The sequence below is a fragment of the Callospermophilus lateralis genome, chromosome 6 (genome assembly GCF_048772815.1).
Source record: "Callospermophilus lateralis isolate mCalLat2 chromosome 6, mCalLat2.hap1, whole genome shotgun sequence".
Classification (NCBI taxonomy): domain Eukaryota; kingdom Metazoa; phylum Chordata; class Mammalia; order Rodentia; family Sciuridae; genus Callospermophilus; species Callospermophilus lateralis.
Window position 1 is genome coordinate 150,183,039 of NC_135310.1, and position 20,428 is coordinate 150,203,466.

The 20,428-nt window shown below is 36.7% G+C and overlaps 1 protein-coding gene across 2 annotated transcripts in view; it reads right to left on the reverse strand.

Annotated features, from left to right (window-relative positions):
* Positions 1–20,428, reverse strand: part of Ranbp9 (RAN binding protein 9) — a 90,490-nt gene that overhangs the window by 20,322 nt on the left and 49,740 nt on the right. For both annotated transcript variants that reach the window (XM_076859216.1, XM_076859217.1), the window contains exons 3-6: positions 15,463–15,515; positions 13,800–13,967; positions 8,712–8,734; positions 918–1,102 (exon numbers count right to left, since the gene is read on the reverse strand). In XM_076859216.1, the coding sequence (XP_076715331.1) occupies positions 918–1,102; positions 8,712–8,734; positions 13,800–13,967; positions 15,463–15,515 (429 nt within the window). The remainder of the gene's footprint in view (positions 1–917; positions 1,103–8,711; positions 8,735–13,799; positions 13,968–15,462; positions 15,516–20,428) is intronic.

Genomic DNA, 20,428 nt, shown 5'->3' on the forward strand with positions numbered 1-20,428 from the left:
GTACTATTTTCTAAAAATTCCTTTAGATAGAGGCTTTTGGTTAGATTTTTCTATTTGGTATAGGAATAATTACAATTTCCATGAATCTAAATGCTAAATTTAGCAAAAGGGATTCTAGTAACCAAAAACAGTAGGTATTACTTTTACAGAGTACACCAAACACTGGAAAACTTAAGCCAAATTCTGAAACAAAATGTACATATCATATATGTATTCCAATACAGTGAGAGAGAGAGAGAGAGAGAGTGTGTGTGTGTGTGTGGGTGGCGTGCGCGCACATACACATGAGCACTTTAATGGGGATTGAACCAGTGGTATTCTACCACTGAGCTACATCCCTAGCCCTCTTTTACTTTTATTTTGTGACAGGGTCTTGCTAAGTTGCTGAGGCTGGCCTTAACCTTACAATGCTCCTGCCTGAGCCTCCAGCCACACCTGGTTTCCAATACACTTTGACGGTTAGAAAAAGCAAAGAATTCTTTTCTCCATGTAAAAGTGAACAAACAGAAGTTCATGTCTAAAAACCAAAGATGCTGAATTATGAAATCTTAATTATTCCTCTGAATTTAGCTTTTATATCAACATTATTCAAAGTTGAATTATATAACCCATAGCAGTCACTAAGGATTTGTTATTATGGTTAACAAATAAATTAACCTAGCCTATAGGACCTCTGTCACTTTACTTCCTCCATCAAATTAACCCAAAGTGAAACATCATTCTGGTTATGTAGTTAAATCAACATTATCTTTAACTTTGTTAAAATAGGTGAAATAAAAATCACTTTTTGAGCCATCAAAATGTAATCAATAATATATTAGTACAATCAGAGTTTAAATTAATAGATTTAAAAGCTTTCATGAATACCTAAAGAACAAATATCTTATGAATCATAATTCCCAGCTCTTCCCTCTTACTTCTGTATCATGGTCTGCCATTCTCCTTCTCGATCTCCAATAGGGAACCGGTCTATCTGTGCCTGTATTTTGGTTCTCCATTCTCGCATGTAGTCTTCTATATCAAACACAAAAGGATGTTGCCCAAAATTGGCATCAACCACTTCTCCTGGTGTCTGAAGCCCCACAGTAGGATACAAATTTGGCTGTAAAACAATATATTTTATTAAAATTCTATCAAGTTTATATTAAAAACATTCTTTTAATTCTTTCAAAGAACAGAACCACAAATTTATTCATGAATATTTAAAAGTTCCAATCAAAATATTGGCAGAGAAAAACAAAACAAATGTAAAATACATTATGTATTAGATGAGAATATATCACTTCCTGCAATCTAATCATCAAGGAAAATACAACAAAATATGAATTTTTATTTATTGAAGAACCATGCTATATTATACCATGTGACAATGTGTCTGTATGAAGATGCCATTCTTGTTCTTTAGAGACTATGTTATGTAGTAATTATAGAGATTAAAATACACATTACTTAGAGGTTTATCTCAGCTTTTATATAAGAAACATTCCTATGAATTGCCTATGAAAACTAGTTCCCTTAGAAGTATTACCACAGCTAGTCATAAACATCTTTAAATTTACTACTTTCATTAGCCTATACATTTGGGAGGTCTCCCTTCACAAAGGGAAGGTGATAAGAACTTAACTATAAGCAAAAGAGTGGGGAATTTTTTATAGGAAAATTCAAACGTACACTTTTCAAGGGAGGAAAGAATATATCTGAATACTCAAACTCAAAAACAAATTCAGATATGTGCCAAGATTCCAAGGCTAAACAATCAAGTGTAAAGGTGGTAGCTTCAACTATGCACAAATTACACGAATCTTTTTGGTTTTATCATCAATTAGCTGCTACATCTGAAAGGAGAATGTATGACTGCAGTGTTTATGAAATCACATAGTCTAACCACTGTAATAATCCACTATTAAGAAAGGAAAATTGACACTTGGAGTTAAATAATGGTTATTCTGCTAACAAGTGGCAGAGATGGAATTACAACACAGCTTTATCTGACACCAAATGCAAGCTCAATTTATATTCTAGTAACTTCAAACCCTACATCATCTCTATTCTCTGTATTTTATTTCTTTGCTTTACTTTTTCAAAATAAAATGAGATAATCGGAGTGTGAATGCAACATTTTAAAAAATTTCAAAGCAGAGAACTAAGAAGGTGTGTTTAAAAACAACTGCTCAACAACCAGAGACAAAACAAATATTGTGTTAAAAAATATAAAGTCCCACTGTTTTATGAAAAAGAATGATAAAGGGAAACATGCAAATGCATTTATTCTTCAAAATCATTAGAAATACATTCAAAGATTTCTGAGCCAAAAGTAGGTGAGATACTTAGTACTATCTTCTTATTTCAGCAATGAGAAAACTAAGACCTAGAGAGTTTACAGGTACAATCCAAATTAATTTTACTACATAAAGGGGAAAAATTCATGTCTCCATACTTTTAACACAGTATACCTTCCATTAACCCCATTACAGAATTATAAGATACTTTTAAAGCAAAAATATAGAAAGCCAAAGACAATGAAGACATCAGTAAAGTGAAAGGCAATTCTAGTCAATACTGAAGACAAAGATGACTAGTTGGAGCTCTAAAGAATCACAACAAAAACCTACACAACTTGCAGGAGAAAGACAAAGTGACAATAAACATACAAAGAGACACAACCTCAGCTTTTCACAATGCAAATTTAAATATGCAGATTGTTTTTGTATATCAGGTTCAAAAGATGAGAATATCCAATAAAGTTGATGTGTGCTGAGAAAATGAGCCCCCCTCCACCATACACAGAAATGTTAATGCACACTCCACCTGCACTGCCTCCTGGAGCTGTGGGTGGCCACTTGGTGGAGCAGCCTGGGCCCAGCGCCTGCCCTGCCTCTCCCCTCCTGGGCCCTGGCACTCTCCTCCAGCCTCCTGTCAGGCACCATGGAAGCAGTGCCCACCCCTGGGTGCCTGGAGGCCTGCGCACCCTGCAGCTCTGTCTGAATAAGGCGACAGGGCCGCCCACCGCCCACCCAGCATGGAGGTGCTGGCCCCCAGTGGCCAGCAAGCCAGGGGAGAGCATGGTCAAGTGGCAGGTAGTTCTGCTACAACATGACGGCCAGATGTGGTGGACGGTGAGTGGGGCACGGGCATGACTGCAGCTCAAACCTGACCTGAGTCTTCCTCTGGGCTCCCGGGGGCTTTGCCGGGAGAGCCGGGGCGAGAGCAGAGCGGTCAGGAGTGGGGGACAGCAGGCAGAGAGAGGCGGTTTCAGCACCTCACACCTTGAAGGATGTCTGCTGATGCTCTGGCACAATGGGTGCCCCGGCAGCCTCCTGGCCGGACCTGGCTCACTTGTGTGGACTTGGCTGAGACTCCGGCTGTCCTGGGGCCTAAGCCAGGAAGTTCTGTGGCAGCAAGGTCACAGGCTGAGAAGCAGGAGGCTCATGCTGGGGTACTGTGTGACCCTAGCCAAGCTGCTTCCCATCTCTGTGTCCTGTGACTCCACAGAGCGGGTGGTAGCCTCTCACTCCAGCCTAGTTGGTGGGCAAGGACCAGGGGAAGGTGGCATGGGGCTGGCCCCTGGGTCAGCTCAGGGAAGGGTGAAGCACTGCCCCCACAGTCGTCACCCTTCAGGAATATTAGCCATAGAAAATCAATGCCTTATGACTTTAGCCAGTGAATGGAGGGATCTGAAGACTATCATGCTAAATAGGCCAATCCCAAAATGCCAAAGGCTTGACTGTTCTCTGATATGCGGATGCTAACACAAAGAGAGGGAGAAGGAGGTTCAGTGGATTAGACAAAGGGGGAATGAAGGGAAGGGAGAGGGAATGGGAATAGGAAAACCAGTAGAATGAATGCGATACAACTTTCCTATGTTCATATATGAATACATGACCAGGGTAACTCCACATAATGTTCAACCACAAGAATGGGATCCTAATTAGAATAAGTTATAATGCGTGTATGTATAATATGTCAAATACACTACTGTTGTGTATATCTAAAAAGAAAAAACTAAATAATAATAATTGTTTCAAAAAAAAGTACAGACATAGTATAATAAAGAATTTTGAAAAATCTATTAAAATTGACAATTATAGTTGTACATTTATATTTAATTCTAGAGAAAAATAAACGAGCTAAGATATACAGTCCTATAGCATTATTTGTAATTAATGAAAAAATTTCAAAAATGGGCTGGGGATGTGGCTCAAACGGTAGCGTACTTGCCTGGCGTGTGTGCGGCCCAGGTTTGATCCTCAGCACCACATACAAACAAAGATGTTATGCCCGCCGAAAACTGAGAAATAAATATTGAAATTCTCTCTCTCTCTCTTTAAAAAAAAAAATTCAAAAAAGATGCACAGATATATAGATGATACTCATACATACCACATTCATCCAATCTCAGATTCCAATAAGATATACTATTATTTTATGTCTAGAAAATAACACTACAAATTAAACTGATGGGATATAGGTTCTGAAATCCATTCCCATTTTAGAAATGTTAAAACGTGAAAAAAAAAAAACAATTCAAATTGCAGAATTGATGAACTGTGGTAGTATATCCAAAACAGAAAATACTGTGAAACAGACAAAAAGACCAGAATAAAAAAAATACCCAATACATATTACTAAAGGAAGAAAGCAAGCTATATAATGGTGTGTGTACTGTGACCCCACCTTCCTTGTAAACATGTAAGTAACAGGCATACAGTCTTATACTTATTTAGAAAGGTCTAGAAGGATATATATTCAAGTTAAAACATCACCCACAGATAAAGAGGCTGGGATTATGGAGGACTTTCCTTGCCGACAGGGATTCCTAGGCTCAAGTGATCCTCTTGCTTCATTCAGCATCCCAAGGAGCTGGGATAGAAAGTATGCACCATAGGCCTAAGCCAGTAAGGATAATTTTTAGAGGCCACTTACTAAACCTTAAAAGTGAAGAATTTAGGTAAAAGGATCAAGGTCATTGAACTTGTCATACAAGTCAGTGGTTTTTAGTAAATTCACAGAATTGTGCAATCATCACTATCTGATTTTATATTTCTATCACTTCAAAAGAAAAAGCTGTGCCCATTAGCAACCGGCCCCCATCACCCCACCTCCCAATCCCCTGGTAGCCGTCAATCTAACTTTATGCATTTGCTTATTCTGAACTTTCAGTATGAACAGAATTACACAGTATGTGGTCTTTTGTTCTGATGTCTTTTCAGTAGCATGTTTTCCAGGTTCATCTATGTGGTAGTAAGAATCTAGATTATAATGCACATAAAACAATGGGCCTTTTCCTAATATAAAAAATTATAGACAGAATAGTTTAACTCTTTATGAAAACAGATTTTTAAAATATAACTTTTAAGTTATATTTAGTAAAATATTTGCTGATAAATAATGCTCTAGTAAGCAGAAGTGTTATTGTATATAGAAAGGAAAAGTACTATTACATTCATATTCTTGAGGAGACAAGTGTGTATGTGGAGGGGATTGGTTTTTGAGTAGAAAATTTACAGTTGATAGGCAGGTGGTGGAGTGTGCAGTTGCAGATTCTAGTAGTGGCTTGATGGGGTCCTTAACTTTTTGTTGCAGAGATTTTAGTAACAAGACACTAAGATTCACTTGGTTGAAAAGTTATTTCATGTGAAATACAGATAGTAACAATATTTTCAAATTTAGAAATTATTTGAAAAATAAGTGTACATTAATAAAATTCCTATTTAACAGGCGTTTTATTCTATTACATTTAAAATATTTCTTCATGAAAATAAAAGCAAATAACTTATTTGTAGAACAGTAGATTTCAAACTAGAAAGCTGCACCATTTTAAATGAGAATAGCTACCACAATAAAAGGAATATACAATTAATCTCATATTGAATTTATCAATTTGTAGTCAAGAAAATTTCTCAAGCTGGAGAGGTAGCTAAGGAAGAAAAGCTATTTTCAAAAAGATCTAAGGTTTTCAGAGCTGTATAAACACACTAATGATCCTCGATCAGTGCAACGTAGCCTAGGAAAATTCGTTTTTCTGCAAATATAATCTTACACAATTCAGTGCTGCAACTAGTTAGCAAGAAACCACAGGTAGAGAGCATGCCAACACTTCCTTGGTGATTCTTTTTAGGGGAAGACTAACTTTTCCTTTTTCCTTCAAGTAGAAAGGTGAAATGCAACATGCAGAAGTCCCAGATTTCACAGTCCTAAAAATGAAAAAATTCTAGAAACAGAAGAAATCTACAACCACCACAATAACCACACTACCTACTTTTACAAAAACAAAGCTGCATATCACCAATGGTTCTCCCTAGACAAGACAAAACATAACTGGTGCTTCAAAAGCAGGCCACAAAATAATTAGAAGTCTGCACAAAAAGTCAACATATTTACAACCAACTAAGCCTTTTCCAAAAGATCACTACTCTATCTACCAAAAAAGAACAAGATAACCACAACACAGTCTATCTATCAAGTTAGTTTTACATACTTAGTGCCACAAAGGACAGAAAAAATAGCATCTAAGCCTTTCCACCAACTTCGACCAAGTGAATCTTAGTGTCTTCCTACCAAGGTCTCTGCAACAAACAGATAAGGACCCCATCAACCCACTTACTAGAGTCTGCAACTGCACACTCTACCACCTGTCTATCAACTGTAAATTCTCTACTCAAAAGCCAATCCCCTCCATATACCCACTTGCCTCCTCAAGAATATGATCATAATAGTACTTTTCCTTTCTATATACAACAATACTTCTGCTTGCTAGAGCATTATTTAAAAGAAAATATCCCACAAAATATAACAGTTTGTTTCTACTGATCCCATTTCCATCACCCTGCTTTCTTTACTTCCTAGCACAGCCAACATTCTCCAAAGGTATCCAGTCTAATTTCTCTCTTCCTATTTTAAATCCCTTCCAATCATGATTTCTCCACCCTCTGCTAAACACAAACGTGAATCCTCAGTCCTTGTAATGATGTGTCACTCACAATTGTACCACTGATCACTCCTTCTCACTTATATTTCTTCACTTGGCTTTCAGCATCAATTCTTGGTTTTCTTGCTTGCCTCACAGATTGCTTCTTCTCAATTTCTCTTGCTAGTTTCCTCCATTGACCCCAAAGGGAGCATACCCCAGAATTCAGCCATCTGGTCCCCTTCTCTTCTGTGCCTAAACACACTCACTTGTTGATCTCAACCAGATGTATGACTTTAAATAACATTTAAATGCCAATGGCTACCACATTTTCATCGTCAACACAGATAAGCAGAATTCCCCCTCAAAATTTGCTCCACCTTAGCCAGGCACACTTGTATATAACTGTAGTCCCAATGACTTGGGAGTCTAAGGCAAGATGATCTCTTAAGCCTAGGAGTTTGGGGGGGCAGCCTGGCAACATAGGGAGACCCTGTTTCTTAAAAAACAGAAACAGGAATTGGGGTGTAGCTCAGTGGAGGAGACCTCATCTAGCATGCACAAGCCCTTAGGTTGGATCCCCAGCACTCTACCACAAAGCCACATCCCTAACACTCAGTGATAAGAAAGCGTGTGCCATAGTTTATTGTTTTTCCCCTAACATCTACCTGTATATTACAACTGACATGTCTAATATATGGCAAATAAGACAGACAGAATGACAGACACCATCATCCCTCACTGAATATCTCTCACGGGCTCATCAAGGTTCTGCCATTACCATCTCCTGTAGTTAATTTTTCAACCCCCTCATCAGAGTGATCCTTTAACCCATGAAGTCACATCATGACAACTAAAATTCTGCAGTGCTTCCGCATCTCACTCAGAGAAAATACCTCAGTCTTTCAGGGCCACAAGGTCCGATGCCCTGTCTCATTTTCTCTTACACATGCCTGGTGCCTTCCCCACTACTCTCCGCCACACTTCTTGCCCCTCTGCAAGCACTCCAGGCATGTTCCTGGCCTGGGCACCTTTCCCTCACTTTCCTCTCTGCAGAGGCACCTGGCCCCCTCCCTCACTCCCTCAACCCCTGCTCACACTGGGGGTGGAGCTCAGTGGTGGAGACCTGTCTAGCACGTGTAAGTCTGGATGCCAACCCAGCGCTAAGGCCACTTTGAGCAAAGGTGAGCAGCTTGGACAATTCCGTGTCCTGCCTTTGGCACTCCGTGTTCTAGTTTTTCCTTTCACATACTTAAAATCTTTAAAAATGTGTCATCATTCAGTTTTTCATGTACTAACTTCCCCCAGCTCGAATACTATAAACTCCAAAGAAAAACTGCTATCCATTTTTCCAAATGATGGTATTCTAAGCACAGGATGTGACATGTGGCAGGCTTCCATAAACCATGGACAAATAAATAAATGCAAGTGTTGTCCAGCTTCCTTTACTGAAGAGTCCAAAGAAACACAATGACAATAAAAAGCATATTTTAGGGCTGGAGGCGTAGCTTGGGGTAAAGCACATGCTTACCAATTATAAGGTCCTGAGTTCAATCCCCGAGACAAAATATAAAAAGTATATTCATTTTTTTAAATTTATGATTTATTTTCCTTTGTGCAACAAAATCCATTGCAATTTGGGGCTTAATGTTTGAAGGTCCATACCCAGAGTGACTACAGAAAGGCTCTCTATTCCATATAAACTTAATAGCATAAGCCTGTGTTTTAAACACACATCATTCTAGTTTCCTTATAGTTTCTTTAACTGAAAACACAAAACTGTTTTTAAAAAATTACAACTTACCGGCAGGTCAGTGAAAGCAATACCTAAAAAAAAAAAAAAAAGAAAAAAAGAAAGAAAAGGTAGCATTAGAAGTTGTTTTTCACAGACAAATTATACTGATAAGCTAAATTTCTAAATAAAAAGAAGGAAGAAAATGACAAAGGGAGAAAGGCAAAAGTTTTAAAGCCTAAATATAAAACAGCAGTACTACTTTTTCTCAGTTTCACTGATGTGAGTACAGGTAGAGGCTGTCCCACTTAAGACCACTGGCCTTATGGGTTGCACACAGATTTTAATCTGGGATGTTGCCATTACCTTGAGATTTCTCTTTTTTCTTTCTTCTTTTTTTTTTTTTTTTTTTTTTTTAACTCAGGGACACTCGACCACTGAGCCACATCCCCACCCCTTTTTTGAATTTAATTTAGAGACGGGTTTCACTGAGTTGCTTAGTGCCTCACTTTTGCTGAGGCTGGCTTTGAACTCACAATCCTCACTGGGGTTACAGGCATGTGCCACCATGCTTGGCTATATTCAACTTTTTTTTAATGGTCTTGGATATATCTTCCAAATTACATTAGGAATAATATATAAAAAGTGGTGGCAAAGTGGTCACACTTTTTTTTTATCCCCATGCTGTGTTATCTAGTCCTATCACTGAATCTCCATCTAGATTTATCTTTAAATAACTTTAGGTGGAAGGAAAAAGAGAGATTTTCTGTTAGAAAAGGCAAACAAGGGGAAAGTATGATGCTTGTGTCTTTTAAAAAATGTTTTGGCCAGGAACACACCTGTGATCCCAGTGACGTGGGAGGCTGAGGCAGAAGGATCACAAGTTCAAGGCTGGCCTGAGCAACTTAAAGAAGCCTGGTCTCATAATAAAGGACTAAGTGTGTAACTCAGTAGTAAAGCACCCTAAGTTCTATCCCCAGTACCCACAAAACCGAACAAATGAACAACCAACCACCACAAAAATAAAAAGGACTTATATGAAAGCATATTCTTGAATACTTTTTAAAAAAATAAATACTTCCACATGGTTTACAAGGTTTTAAGAGTTGCTCTTGAATGCATCCCTGACAGTCATTTCAACACAACCAGGTTCCAAACACAACTTGAGCAATGGCAGTGGCACCCAAAGAGATAATAATCTATTTTCAAGTGTTCAAATATATTAGCTGAAAATAAGGTAGTAGACCAAGTACCTCTGTAATACCTCACTGATGTATTGAAAAGATCTAAGTTCTAGACTAACAAGAGTGGGAGGTGTCACTCAGTTTATTTCAAGTCTTTCAGTCTAAACACACATTAAAACAAACAAAACTGCAGGAGTACATCTACAGTCTTGCTTGATTACCATCTAAAAGATACGGGCATTTGTGTTAAATTACTGAGATTCAATGATGTGGTGTGGTTCTACTAGAAAATACAAATGATCTGTTTGTACTTGAGTTAAAAGACACGCTGCAAATAAATATTACAAGTTGAGCATTCCTAATTTGAATATTCAAAATGCCCCAAATCCAAAACATTTTGAGTATCAGCACAATGCTACAAGGGTAAAATTCCACACCTGAAATAATGTCATGGGTTATAGTCCACATATGTGGGCTGAAAATATTATATTAACACCTTTCAGGCATGTGTATAAAGCTATATATAAAACAGATAAATTTCATATTTGGACTTGGATCCCATCCCCAGAATATCTCATTATATATAGGTAAATACTCTAAAATAAAAGAAAAAAAATCTGAAATCTAAATATTTTTGTTCCCAAGAATTTGAGATAAAGGATATTCAACCTGCACATATCATAAAATAATATGGCCAGATGTAGTGACACACACCTATAATCCCAGTGGCTTGGGAGGCAGAGATGCTAAGCAACTCAGTGAGACCCTGTCTCTAAATAAATACAAAATAGGGCTGGGGATGTGGCTCAGTGGTAACCCCCACCCACCCACCCTGCAAAAAAAATGCTTTGTAGTTAGTGAAGTCCTATTTTTATTACTTTTAAAAACTAGTAAATTCATGTTGGTTTGTCAGGAAGCAAAGCTGGAGTTTTGTTTGTTTTTTAATCCCATGCAAAGCATTTTGATTATATTTAGTTCCATTTAAAGCATGAACCAATTGTAAAAATTTATTCTAAAAATTTCAGAAGACTTTTTAAAAATACAAAATAAACAAAATATTTAACAAAAGATGGCTACACACTAATTTTACTTTTTATAATGTAGACTAATTATTTTCCTCAGGTATCTATTTATTAGAATAAACAGGGGCTAGAGGTGCAGCTCAGTGGTAGAGCACAAGCCTCGCATGAGAACCCGAGCTCCACCGCAACACTGTGAAACATTCTCCAGTTTATACTCTTTTTAGCAAGAATCCGTTTTGCCAGTAATTACTGATATTTTTACTTTTTGCCAAGAACTCCAGTAGAAAAACTGAAATTCATTCCAGATTAACATTTTTGGACATTACCAAACATTACCATAACCTACATAGTTCAGACCACAAAAAGAGGTACTTTAGCAAGTTGTTAACATTTAAATTTTAAACAATCTTCTATTATTATAATTTCCTGATTTGTCAAGCTTTCTGAAATGTGATCGACTGATGATACTTAAGTTAAGGGGGGGGGGGTGCTTTTACATTAACATATATACAAATATATACAAATAAAAACTTTATTCTGGGGGGGCTGGGGTTGTGGCTCAGTGGTAGAGCACTCGCCTAGCACACTCAAGGTCCTAAGGTCCTGAGTTCGATCCTCAGCACCACATAAAAATGAACAAATGAAACAAAGATATTGTGTCCAACTACAACTAAAAATATTTAAAAAAAAAAAAAAAACAAACTTTATTCTGAAAATCTTGCAAGAGACAGAAACTAAAGATGTACCAGCTTTTGGGGAGAAATTATCTCCCTTGGGAAGTACGAGGGAATAGGAACGAAATAGCATTTTATCTTCTAAATGCTAAGATCTAGACCAGAAGTAGGCAAAACTTTCCTGTAAAGGGCCAGTCAGTATTTTCCGCTTTCCAAGCCACTGGTCCCTATCACCACTACTCAACTCTGCCTCTGTACCAAGAAAGCAGGCCTAAACAACATGGAAACCAATGGGGGCGTGGCCAAGTTCCAATGCATCTTCATTTTTAAAGCACGCCGAGGGTACTCTAGCCATAGCTTGTAGAGAATCCATGTTCTAGAGGGATGATTTCTGCTCACCAATATCATCACTGCATCCCTGGCACCTAGCCCAGAGCCTGGCAAACAAAGATAGTAACAGTAGTGAGTACTTACCATGTCCCATGCAAGGGAAAGGATCTAAGAACTTTTCATGTGTCATTTCAGTTTATCTATCCTTAATGTGGTAGATAATACAGACACCCAATTTTACAAACTTAGATATCTGAGGCACAGAAATGTTAAGTAACTTGCAAAAGGTACACAGCATTAGCCAGGAGTCAAACTCAGTCAAATGTGATTAAAGAACCCTTATTATCATTGTTATACTGATGATGCACTTAATAAATAAGTTTATGAATGAATAACACCAAACATTTCAAATTTACTTACAATTAGAATGTAATTCCAGCATTAGGTGCCCCTTTTCTTAAGAAGCATCTTAAGTTTTAAAAATGGCTTTCTTATTCAATGGAAAGAGTCAATTTAAATGTTTGTGAAAATCTAATAGGAAAAGAAATAAAATCACATCACCTGTGATCTTCCCATCTCCCAAAATAAAATTTCTTCTCTGGAAAGTTTAGAAAGTTAGTGTTAAAAAGATTAACTGTGGTTTTCTAAAAAGTCTTGTTTTCCATTTTTGAGGCATATGTCACACCCAAAAACAGGCTTCTCTCAGTTTAGTTTAAGATCTTAAATATCTTATGCAGCCAAAACCACCAAAACTTATCAATTAAAAATTCTGATATATAATCTGCATGGGGTCCTTAACATTACTGTAATGATGAAAACATAAGCATTTTTTGTGGACCTTAAATAATCTTTAAGTTAGAAAACACAAGAACCTCAAAATTAAAATAATCAAAAGTAAAAAAACATTAAACTGAATGTAAATATGAAAGACCTAACTTGGTATAAGAATTTAGGTGACACCGTTATCTATACAGGCAGATATTTAGATTGTTCTACCACGAATGACACAAACAGCTTTTACATTATTAAAGAACATTTATTAGAAGGTAATCAGACTAGTTGAAGTCTAACTTTTAAAATACTATTCATATGCAAAAGTAGTTCCTGTCTCGGAGGTTAGTTTTTGCTTCCTTTAACTTTACTCCAATAGAAGTAATTTGCTATTAGTCAATGATTTTCCCAACAGTAAAAGTAATGTGAAGTCCCTTGTTTTAAAGGGGGCGAGGGATCAGTCTTGTTTTCTTTTATATTTTCTATAACCAGAAAGGGGTGGTGGGAACTTCTAAGAAAAGGGAATGCAATAACCACAGTTTTAAACGTGAAGTGCGAGTAAGCCTATGCATATTCAGCGAAAACCTTATTTTTCATCAATGTATAGATTTCTTCAAGTTTCCCTCAGCCTACTATTTCTTACTACATACCTTTTATTCTTAGAAGTTTACTATTTACTTCTTTCCCTCCCTCAGAAACATTTTGTGGGCTTCATGCTTTAGCAAGTCTCACCAGGTCTGACCTCTGAGTATGTTAATGTCCTTCACTTAGTAGAAGCACTGGGCTTTCCGTCCCTTTTTAACTGTTTTCCACAGTAACCTAAGAACTGGCAACCCTTTCTGCACAGTGGCACCTGTTACCTAGAGAACTGGATAATACTATAAAAAGTCAAGAAAAACTTTATTAAAGCAAAATTCCTGGGAAAGTGCATTACTAGAATTTCCATAAAATAAACATCTTAGTCCGGCGACTCTTTCTGTGGTGACTCCTATGATATAAAATAACCTTCAAAGAATACAAATCTTCACTACTTCCTCACCTTCCACTTGGAAAAACAAAGAAACCATTTCCAGAAGCATCTATCTATAAAGGAGAATTACACAACATGACTACCATGCTGAAAGTAGAATAATCACAATAACTGGTTATTTCCCATGCAACACATTATTATCTCAGTACCTAAACTATGTCCATTCTTGGTGTAAAAGCAGGTATTGTTGATAAGGTTAACACAACAGCCAATGACATCGCCAGTTGTAAAAGTCGGTCCATAAGGTTGTCCGGTTCCAGAAGAACAAAATGAATGTCCATCATCCCCATGGTAACCATATGAATGTTTATCCCAACCTAAAGAGAAAAAGGTTCAGTATATTTATAATGAAAAGAAAGGCTCCCAGTACTGGATTTATTCACTAAGATTATAAGTACATTTGTGAATGTACATTAAAATTCTCAATTTTTATTTCTGTATTAAAATACTGTTTATACTATTAAGGAATAAATTTCACGACATGGAATACTAAAGCAAGTATTAAACAGAAAGGGCTCCTACCAGAAAAAAATAAATATAAATGCAACATCCACAGCAGGACATGATTTTTAATGAATATTTCTTTTGCTAATATACCAGAGGAACTTTGCTTTGAAGAAACAACACACATGCGCATAGATGCCAATAGTATAATGTAAACAGAAGGTTATATCTTATTCAAGCACTGCAAGCTTTATAAGGCTGTGGTCCAAATGCAAAAAACTGGTGGTCTTTCCACAATAATGAACTACAGACCGATCTATTAACTATTAAGAAACTTATCATTATCAGCACATGTACTTTATCAATTACTTTGGTGGGGATGGGGGGAGACAGGGATTAAACTCAGGAACACTCAACCTCTAAGCCATTATTGCCAGCCCTATATTGTATTTTATTTAGAGACAGGGTCTCACTGAGTTGCTTAGCACCTCAACATTGCTGAGGCTGGCTTTGAACTCAAGATCCTCCTGCCTCAGCCTCCCGAGCCACTGGGATCACAGGCGTGCGCCACCGCGCCCGGCTACTTTATCAATTACTTCTAAGGGAAATTTAAAAAAAATTCTCTTTCAAGTATAATTGTAAGCAAAAAGGTACAATGAAAGTTAACATATCTGATTACAATTAGAGGGCAATTGCACTGGCTTGTTTATCCAGTGTAGTTTTATATTGGCCATTGAGCTTTCTAGTCCCCCTACCTAAAAAAAAAATCCCTAAAATTATTTTTTAACAGAATACCAGACAAAATAATCCCAGAATCACTTTCTTCATTTTCTTCTGCTAAGAGGTGTCAATAAACAGTTCCGCCATTTCAACTCCTACATTCCTTAGCTCACTTTTTTAAATTTTAAATTGTTTATTATGTTTTTAAATTAAGAAAAAATTGTATGTTTATGGTACATAACATGATGTTTTTAAAATCACTTTTAATATTAGCCTATATTCCTACAATACTGAACAACTGAAGATGGGTTTGTAATAAGTAGCATACAGAACAATTACACTAAAATATTTAAAATAAACTGATATAAGCAACTGCTTAAGAGATTAAAATACCAAAATACAAAAAACAAATAAGGGGGAAAACAATATGGTTTTCTAAATAACATGAATAACAAAAATAATAAGTTTTGCTAAATAACATGAACTTTAAAATTTACTAAAAACTGCTCAGATTCCAATTAGAATGCATAAGAGATGATTTTGAAATACAGGGAAAAAAATCAATTAACTGTTTTGATTACTTAAAATTTTTAACTAAAAAGAATTTGCCATAAGACTATTAAAACCACAATTCAATCACAAGTGTACCTGGTAGTCTATTCATGTTCACACCTTGAGCAGAAAGACCAATTCCCATGTAACTGTCGAGGGGAGGAAAGAAATGCAGATTATTACAGTCGTATTTGTATAAATTACCCCAACACTCTCAAGCATTATCAGAACCAAGCCCAAGTTGAAATTCCTAGAGTAGTTACAAAAAGGTTATTAGAATTTATTAATTCCAACAAAAGGCAATAAAAACCAGATTCACAGTGAATCTCCTGAAGTAACCAGTCATAAATATGCCTGAAATACTGTACCTATAGGAGTTTTACCATTAAAAAAATCCTTTGACTTTTTTTTTTTTAACCTATGAAAATCTTTCCATTTTCTTTACAAGTAATTATTTGGGATTACAATTTTTCAAGGGAAAAAAAAAAAGTAGATAGGACGGAGAAGAAAAAGAAGAAGGAAAAAAAAACACTAAATGAAACACAAATATACTTCCTAAAGGACACAGTGAAAATCCAGGCTACCAGAAGAGAGAAGAGACAAAGATTCACATTTGGAAAGTGTCAAAAACATCCCAAAGTTAATAAAGTACACTAAAAAAATGTGGCCTTGGGGTATCTATGTATAATTATTTTTTAAAACTGAGCAAATTGTGACAAAACCTACCAAAATAAGAAACTCTTAATTACAAATTTATAAACTTAAAATAATCTCCGCAAATATAAAGGTGGAAAGATAATTATTAAGGCACACAGTTAATCTTCAAAAGTAAATAAAATGCAAAAAAACAAAAATTTACGAAGTTTAAAACAAGCATACTTAGAAGTATGAAGGCAGAAAACTCAATAAGATAAACTGAATCTAGAGTTGGGGTTGTGGCTAAGTGGTAGAGCACTTGCCTCGCAAATCTGAGGCACTGGATTAGATCCTCAGCACCACATGAAAAGAAATAAAATAAAGGTATCATGTCCATCTACAACTAAAAAAAATTTTTTTATATAAAAAAAGAAGTCAAACTCAATCGAGTTTGTTAAAAGTCTAAGTGACCATGATTGTATCAAGATTAAAAAAGGCAGTTAATAAAATTTAGCCATCATTCCTCATAATGAACTAAAAATAAAGGGAAATTATTTAGTTGACAATTTCTAAAATTAATACTGCAAGATAATCAACAATGAAACACTGAGCCTTCCATTAAAATCAGGAACAAAGAGATGACTGTTAAAATTGTTTTAGAAAATTTAATAAAAAACCAAAATAAACATTAGATGAAAATTAATTTTACACGTAGCTGGTATGATTATACACACAGAGAACCACAGAATCTACCAAAAACATTTTTTTAGAATTAATTATTTTGGCAAAATAAATGGATATAAGAAAACAGTTTCATTTCTAGTAACAGCTAGCTAGAAAAAGATCTGATGTATGAGAATATACCAGTCACAATAATAGAAACAATACAACAAGAATAAAGTTCTCAAGCAAAGCTCAAAAACAAAAATCTATTAACAAACAATATGTATTCGGATAATCTGACACCATAAAAGGTGTCACTCTTTCTAAAAGTAACATGTACATGTAATGAATTTTAAGACATATTCCTATTGAAATTTTTAAACCAGATAAAATAATTTTAAAGTTCATATGTAAAAATAAAGAATACTTACCTGGAAAAGACAAAAATTTTTAGAAGAAAAATAACTTAGGGTTTTCCCTACTACATAGTGAGTCATAATAAATCAAATTCACAAGAGCAGTACTAACAATAAGAGCACACAGGCTAGGCACAATGGCACACACTATAATCCCAGTGACTCAAGAGGCTGAGGCAGGAGGATTGCCAAGTTGGAGGCTAGGCTCGGGAACTTGGCAAGGTCCAAGCTGGTGCAGTGGCACACACATATACTCTCAGCAGCTGGGGAGGCTAAAGCAGAAGGATTGCAAGTTCAAAGCCAGCCTCATCAACCTAGCTACACCCTAAGCAACTCGGTGAGATCTATCTCAAGATAGAGGCTGAGGATGTGACTCAGTGATTAAGTGCCCTTGGGTTCAATCCCCTGTGACAAAAAATAAAAAGGGCTGAGGTAGTAGCTCAGTAGTAGAGCACCTCTGGGTTCACTTCCCAGTACCCCAAAAAAACAGCATATAGACAGACAAGAGTGACAAAGTACTAAGAAACAACGCCTATATATCTAGTCTAGAAGGCTCACCAAGTTTGTATTTTGCTACAAATAACATAAAATGTAAGAATTACAAAAAAACAACAACAATAATAATACCAAAAAAATCATCATCCATGAAGACAATCAATAAAAAGCTGTGAGTGGGGATACAGTGGCGGGTCCGCAAAGCTCCCGGACTGTGAGCTTTGGCTAGAAGTTCTCCCTTCTTTAAGGACACAAGGACTAAAAATGCTGTTCAAGAGAAGTGTTAGCCATACTTACGGAATAGCTTCTCCTGAAAGGAGGCTAAGAAAATAATGATACCACCTGTTACGTGGGCTTATCTGACACTGAGGCCTAGTTAAAGGTAGGGAGAGGGAGGAAAGTTCTTGACTAGGATCTGAACCAGGTGCTGAATGGATCAGGGACTCGGTCTGCAATGCTTCCCCAAACTATCCTGAAGCATGGAGCTAGAAACTCTCATACAAAACTAGTTCTGAACGGATGGACAAGGGTTAGAAAGCAGGTACAAAGTATGAGAAAGAGAAACAATGACTCTGCAAACACAAAAGCCTAAAGTATAAAGCCAACGAAATTAACAACTGAAACGTCACTCAGGATGATACCACTCAATGAACATTATGGGTTTTTTTTTTTAACCCATGAAAATTAGCATATTTAGGATACATAAAATTTAAAAGAAGGGATCCAATCACCAAAAACCTAAGGACAGTGGAGAATTGAAATTTTTTAATTTAGGTAATAATCTTTCAAAACTGAAAAATATGTTGTTGAATTAAAAACATATATCACATACTGAGGAATATGAAGATTAATGAGAATATCAATGATAGACATAATCTTAAAAGCTTCCAGCTAGAAAAGGTACAATACTTTCCAAGAAATGACAATTAGGCTGACAGCCAACTCTGCAGCAACAACTGATGACCGCCCCCCAAAAAAGGAGTGCAATAATAATATTCTAAGTGTAGAAGATAAAGAAATGGCCTAGAACTTAATCCTCAGGTGATGCAGCAAGAATGAGAGGAAATTAAGATATGTTTCATAAAACCTAAGCGTTCAATCTGAGGATGTACATGAGCAGAGTCTCAAGTGAAAGGAGAACAGAAGAAACACATGAGACAGAGAGGGAACAATCAATCAGTTCAGAAAACAAGTGTCACTAAATTAATTACTGATTAAAAATGCTGTTCTGAATTCAAAAATCTATTATTTATTCATAATGTACTAGGATACATTAACAATCACTTGACATATGAAGAAACTGGAGAACATGGGCCATGTTCTAGAGAAACAGAGAACAACCCTGATCTGATCCAGATGTTAGAATTACCATTCAGAAATTAAAGCTAGCTATTGTTACCTGTTCAAGATATAAGCTTGTTTTAGACGAAAAGAAAATCTCAGAGAAGAAGAAAATAATAAAAAAGAGCCGCTGGGATCTAAATGTTTTGTCCCCCAACATTCAAGTGTTAAACCCTAATTCCCAATGTGGTGGCATTATGAGGGGGGCATTATGAGGGCTCCCCCTCAGAAATGGGATTAACACTCTTAGGAAAGAGGCTGAGGTAGTGTGTTGACCCTCCGACCACGTGAGGACACACAGAATGTGCCACCTATGTATAAGTAGACAGCTTTCCCCAGCAACTGCATCTGCTGGTGATTTGATCTTGAACTTCCAAAACTCTAGAATTGTGAGCAATAAATTTAAGCTGTTACAGCAGCCGGAACAGACTACATCAAGAACCAAACGGAAATTCTGGAGCTGAAGAATATCTGAAATAAATATTTACTTATAGACTTAATAGCAGACCGGAGACGGCAAAATGAGTAAGTAAACATGACAACAGATCTGAAGAACAGAGAAAAAAGTTGTGGGGAGGGGTCTCCTGAAAGGATATCAGAAGGTCTAAAACACATGTAAACAGAGCACTAAGGTGAAAAAGATTAGGGGAAAAAAATTGACAATAATCTCACAAAACTGGTAAAAGAAAAATTTAAACATACGTAAGAAGGTGACAAACTTTAAGAAGTGAGCTTCCCTCAGCTGCCACCAAGGTGCTTGTCCTTGAAGGGAAGCTAAGGCTCCGCTGCAGTGAGGCCCTCACTTTAGCCCCACAGTCAGAAGCCGGCCTGCATCTGCTCTGCCCTCATCCTGCAGGGTGTGGGGGAGATCAATGCCCTCACCCCAGCAGCTGGTATAAATGTTGATCCTTTTTGACCTGGCTTGTCTGCAAAGGCCCTGGCCAATGTCAACTCTGGTAGCCTTGTCTGCAAAGCAGGGGCTGAAGACCATGCTGCAGCACCAACAGGAGACCCTCCCATCCACCCACCCTGCCCCCAACACTGCCACCTCTAGGAGCAGAAGAAAGAGGAGCAGAGAAGGAAGAATCTGAGGAGCCTGATGAGGACACGGGACTTGGTCTTTTGGACAAAACCTCTTTTGTAACATGTTCAATAAAATGCTGTATTAAAAAAAAACCCACAGGTAGACCCAAATCACAGCTAAATTTCTGAAAACTAAGAATAAAGCACTGAAAGTAACCAGAGAAAAATGATACATTATATTCACAGAACGCAGAGCTGAATTACTACTGACATACCAGAAAATGTGAAAGCCAGCAGGCAGTGGGATGAAGTGTTTAAAAGTGCTGAAAGGGGGAAAAAATCAAGAGCCTTCCACCACAAAATCAGGGAAAATATCCTTTAAGAATGAAATAAAAACATTTTCAGATAAAAGGAAATAGAATATGGTGTCAAGCAGACCTGCACTAAGAAAAATGCTCTTAATTTTCTTACAATACATGTTTTATTAA